General features: G+C 37.4%; 1 protein-coding gene across 2 annotated transcripts in view; it reads right to left on the reverse strand.

Annotated features, from left to right (window-relative positions):
* Positions 1–201: 201 nt before the first annotated feature.
* tnnt2a (troponin T type 2a (cardiac)) overlaps positions 202–5,282 on the reverse strand; it is an 8,140-nt gene continuing 3,059 nt past the window's right edge. For both annotated transcript variants that reach the window (XM_014017975.1, XM_014017967.1), the window contains exons 7-16: positions 4,832–4,867; positions 4,538–4,559; positions 2,720–2,783; positions 2,402–2,518; positions 2,192–2,269; positions 1,251–1,361; positions 1,049–1,158; positions 861–951; positions 738–778; positions 202–482 (exon numbers count right to left, since the gene is read on the reverse strand). In XM_014017975.1, coding sequence (XP_013873429.1) covers positions 449–482; positions 738–778; positions 861–951; positions 1,049–1,158; positions 1,251–1,361; positions 2,192–2,269; positions 2,402–2,518; positions 2,720–2,783; positions 4,538–4,559; positions 4,832–4,867 — 704 coding nt within the window. In that variant the 3' untranslated portion in view covers positions 202–448. The remainder of the gene's footprint in view (positions 483–737; positions 779–860; positions 952–1,048; positions 1,159–1,250; positions 1,362–2,191; positions 2,270–2,401; positions 2,519–2,719; positions 2,784–4,537; positions 4,560–4,831; positions 4,868–5,282) is intronic.

The following is a 5,282-nucleotide window of genomic DNA, read 5'->3' on the forward strand; positions in this document are numbered from 1 at the left end:
ATATTGGGTGGATGTCTGGGCGTTTGTCCAAGGAGCATCGTGTCAGCTCTGCTCGTGTCTGAGCCTGTCACACAGCAGTAGGCTGTCTCTTCCTCACTTCTTTTTCTTTCCTTTTTTAAATTKATTAATTTTTTTATTTAAAGTMATTTTGCTCTCAGGGCAGTTGWTTTAGGGTTGGTAAACGAACACATACTCCTGCACTTACWGGTGATTAAAATGAGGTTTAATTTACACACTTAAACATTTATWCTAATGTCCCTAAAAATGGGAATGAGATGAAAGAGTGATTAAAAAAAGGAGGAGCTTGAAAAACTGGAAAYAAATGCCAGAAGGTGGTGGTACTGGGGACAGGTGGGACCTGGGTGTGTTARGAAAGCCAGGTCGTGGTTTGAGGCTAAATCTCCAGGAGGCGGATGATGATTACGTTGCTCGCATTGCGCCTCAGCAGCTACTTCCTCAGGCCTCTCTTGGTCCTCTTGGATCTGTGAGAAATCACAGAGCAGGTCACAAGGTCAAAGGGTGAGGCTCAAACTTTTCCTACAAAAGGCACACAGGACTAACTTTGCCACGTAATTGTGACTAATCAAAGAGTAAGAGTTTGTTTCAGCGGCAACTGAATAAGCAGCCAGAAGAAACATGTATCAGAGCCCCGAGGAGGCTCATGAAGGTGTGGCTTGAGGAAAWGTTGCCAAGTGGTAAACTGGTTCTGTGACAAATAGAAAAACATTATTTCTCACGTTTTCTGGTGGTCGCTCACACGGTTCCTCAGCACGTTAATCTGGAGCAAACAAAAGGCAACCATAGAAATGTTACCCTTGTAAGGTGTTTTGTTGTAAWATGTTGCAAACAGTTTGACACACCTCGTATTTCTGCTTGGAAAACTGATACTGCAGATCGAACTTCTCAGCCTCCAGCTGGTACATCCACTCCCACAGCTCTTTAGCTTTCTCCCTGTGAAAAACAAAACAAAACAAAAAAACATGTTACTCTCAGAACAGTGAGGTTTTCCTCACCTCAGACTGATACTGCATGTTAATCCTCCACCCACTTGAGTTTTTCCTGACTAGCGTTTTCAACGTCCAGGAGTTTGCGTCTTTCACTCAGGATCTTCTTTTTTTTCTCTCTTTCTGTTTGCCTCTTCCCACTGCGTTTTTCGTTCTGTTAAAGTGAAACAAATACAGCACCGTTCATATTTTATCATACAAATATGCCCCTTAAAAATGATACAAAAAAAAAAAAAACCTGCTGACCAACTTCTGCATGTAGCCACCAAAGTGGAGGCTGGTCAATGTTTTTTTCTTCTTTGCGTCATCTTCTGCCCTCTTCTTAGCCTCCTCCTCCTCCTTACGAGCTCTCTCCTCCTGAGGAAACATGGACCCCCAAATAAAAATTAACACTTTGAAAAATCGGCAGATGGGTGAACTGAAAAGGTGAAGAAGGAGGAATTCTAGCAGGAAAATATTATCCGTAATTCTTTTACGTCTAGAGTTCTTGAAGAAATCAAATGAGCCAATGTTTCAAAAATATCTTGTGTGTGGTTTTAGTGCTCAGAGTACATGTTGGGCATGACTCTCAGCCTACGCAACACGTTTTAGCTCAGTGTTGGCGAAATTGACTTTAACTAGATGTGGTTTGTCAAATCTGTTTGTTTCAAAGGTTCATTAAAATCCATCCAGTGGTTTCCAAAATATTTTACTAAATTTATGTATGGCAAAGGTTTAAAGAAAGATTTGTCACATAATTCTACATTTTGATTATTGATATATTTGTGTAATGAGTGGGCTTTTTTTGTTGTTGCAACAGTTTAACAATTCCTTAAATAAATGTTGAACATGGTGGTGATTTAAAAAAGTTATATTTATGAAGAAAAACATGAGCCAAAAGAAGGATATTATCGCCATGGTTTGATTTTTCATCCCCTGGAGTTTTAGCTACTAATTCACCAAACTTTTGTTCAATATTTGTAACATTACCTGAGTTAGTGTCATGTATTTGTGTTTGTGAAGATGGTGATTAATATAAACCCAGAATTTAATTTCTGAGAGTTTCATTAAACTGTGTCCCATGGTTTGAGATATTTTATTGACAGAAAAACACACAGTGGCAGAATATCACTCGCCTTTTGCGGCAGTGTGCCTTAATAAATGAATGACCTTAGAACCGGTCCCTCAGATAAAGACCAAAACTTTACCTCCAGACGCTTCTGACGCTCTTTGTCACGCTCGCTGCGGATCCTTTGCTGCTCTGCTCGCTCTGAGCGCCGTTTCTCCTGAAATTCATGTCAACATGTCCGGTTATAAAACATCTAAATACAGATTTTGTGTTATTTGTTTTTTTTTTTTTTTTTTTAATGTTTTTTTTTTTTTTTTTTTTTTTTTTTTTTGTAATGCAAGGAACTCACAATTCTTTCTTTGAGACCAATGAGCTCTTCTTCTTCCTTTTTTCTGCTTTCAAAATGGACTTCAATCAAAGTCTGAAGCTCCATCAGGTCCTTCTCCATCCTCTTACGATGTATATCCTACAAACACAGCACCAGAGATATTAAACATGGAATCTTATCAATGTTTTACTGAAGTAGTACACGTGGATTATTTTGTTTTCAATTCAAAGTAACGTGGTGCTGAAGCAGGGTTTGATTCAGACGTTTCCATATACAATCTGAAGATACTTCAAATGATTAAACACTCCCTTTGGCAGAAACAGAGAATACTTCACCTACATCAAAATCCACCTTCTCTCCATCTGGGATCTTRGGAGGGATAAGGTTTGGCATGATGAAAGGCCTAAAACAAATCAGATAAAGCAGCAACAACACTGAGTGAACTACTGACAGTAAAAGTGTCAAGAGTAAAATATGGTACRAAATACAAGAGGAAATGTTAGATGACATCACTGCTGGTGTAAAATAAGGAKCACAAAATGCCTTTCTTGCAGGTTCGGGCCTGTGCAGACCGACGCCTTAGAAGAAACCTCTTTAGAACTKGGTTTTTTCCTTTCGCTTTGCTAAAGTACAGCATGAAATGTTACATAATCTTCAGAGTRAAACTTGCCAAATACACCTTTAAACCCTTAACTGTTACACCCCACGTTACATTTGTCTGGCYCAGGTCTGGCCCACACAATGCACCAACATTCTGCTTGGATACAGCAAAGAATGATGGACTTTTGGAGRCCCRGATGTGATTTGCCAAAGGTGGTCCGTGCTTGGGCCAACACCRTATAAACCAAAACAYAACTGGGCACGTTGTGGCATACACCATCTTAAAACCAGTGCTGTCASTGCCATGTCAGCAGTGCCAGTTTGGCCCACGCTTCTCACTCACACACATATTCTGTTTCCCTTCAAATTACTTTTCATTCCTCTTCTCTCCAGACATCTCCACCTCTCTGAACTCTCTTCCACTCACTCCTCACTCTCACTAGCACTTAGAGATATCATCTGAAAAAAAAATCAGAAACACTCATTATGTTTGTCTGGTATAGATAGACTGTATGTCAAAACATGATATAAAAGAAGTTTATAGAGATTGTTGACAAACAAAACTCATTCTTCACTTCTTTGTGGTGGGGCCTMCAGAAATGTTCTAATGGGTTGGCCACGAGGGGGCCGCAGTTATCACAACAAAGATTTACCATCACCCATCTAATATATTGTTTCATCAATTAAAATTATTTAAATTTTATGAGTTGGTTGAATATCATATTCTGCAGGTTATGTATAAAGCTTATAAAAATGTGTTACCGTCAAACATCCAATCAAATTTTGTTAAAAGGGAAAGCTGCTATAACTTGAAGGGACTACAAATGTTTGTTAAACTGAAAACTTGAACAAATTTGAAGGACCGATGCACTTCAGTAAAAAGTATAAGACTATGGAACAATCTGGAAAATGATGATAAAAGCATTTGATCAATTAATTCCGTCAGAAAAATGATCAAAGCAAAATTGTTAAAGAAATAAGCTGTTGTTTAATTTGTATTTGTATGAGTTACTGTTTGAGGAGTTGAATTTTTTGTTTCGTTTTATTATTTGGTTTAGTAAATACTATGGGAAGTTAAAACGTTCATAAAGTAAGATGATAAAGCTGTGCAAAGGAAGCCTCTGCTTCTTTGATTCCAAGTCTACAATGCAATCAAATGTTTTAGGCAATTATATTAAAATGAAATTTTACTGAGCAGTAAAATTTTAGGTTTTAAGACAAAATGACTTTGCATCACAAAAGCTGATTCCTTCTTCATTTGATTTGAACATTAAACTGCCCCAGTATGAAGACATTTTCAGGTCTAACTGTGTGTTTAGGTTTACTGACACATTTAAAAGCTAATGTCTATTTATTGTTCCTTGCAGAAAGTTGCTTTTTTCACTCTTTATTTCTGTCAGACTTCAATAACATCACCAGGTAGAGGAGTGTTCTGTCAGACCTCTTAATTAGACCTAATAATCTTTTCAAAATTTGCAATCTTTCTGTAAAAGGATATTAGGGTGTATGTGTATGATTATGTATGTGTATGTGTGTTCATTTATTTGTATTACTTACTTGAATTTTGGTTTAGCCTCCTCTATTGAAAAGGGAAAAAAAAAAGAAGACAACGATGAGCCACTCCAGACCACACACAWACTGACTGATTCACCAAGGCAACACCAAAACATTTCAACATTTTACCAGGAAGCCCAACCAAGTTCTGGCAGTGGAGCCTCTCTGTTATGACAGTTCGATGGGAATTTAATTTAGCAGGAAACTCATCGGTTTCAAAATCTGGCACGAGTTGAAAACAGTCTCTAACAAGAACAAACAAACACGTGAGGCGTGCCTTTTATTAAACATTGTTACCTTCACCATCTTCTCCCTCTTCTGCTTCTTCTTCACCTGAAACACACAMAAAAAGAGCTTGGGACATTTTGTAGGTTAAATGGGAAAAAATGTTTTAGGCTCAAAAAGACAAAAACATGGAATACAGAGAATGTTATCTTGTGTTGTCAGAAGTAAAGTGCTCCGTCATGCGCTGCACGCCATAAATACACTTTACACCGCAAAAAATGTCCATCTTACCAAGTTTTAAAATCTTTTCTCCAGCCAAAAAAGTCTTTTTGATCTTGTTTTGAGACTGATTTACTAAACAAGAACTGATTTTGTAAGAATAATAATCTTGTTTTCAGAATGTGTAAGATTATTTGTCTTGTTAGTCTGAAAATTTGACTCAAATTAAGTAAAAAAAAAATCCTGCCAATGGAGTAAGAAAATTTTACTTGGTAAGATTCTTGAAATAAGAAAAAAGTTAGTC

This window comes from Austrofundulus limnaeus, unplaced genomic scaffold (assembly GCF_001266775.1).
Source record: "Austrofundulus limnaeus strain Quisiro unplaced genomic scaffold, Austrofundulus_limnaeus-1.0 Scaffold3, whole genome shotgun sequence".
NCBI classification, from domain to species: Eukaryota; Metazoa; Chordata; class Actinopteri; order Cyprinodontiformes; family Rivulidae; genus Austrofundulus; species Austrofundulus limnaeus.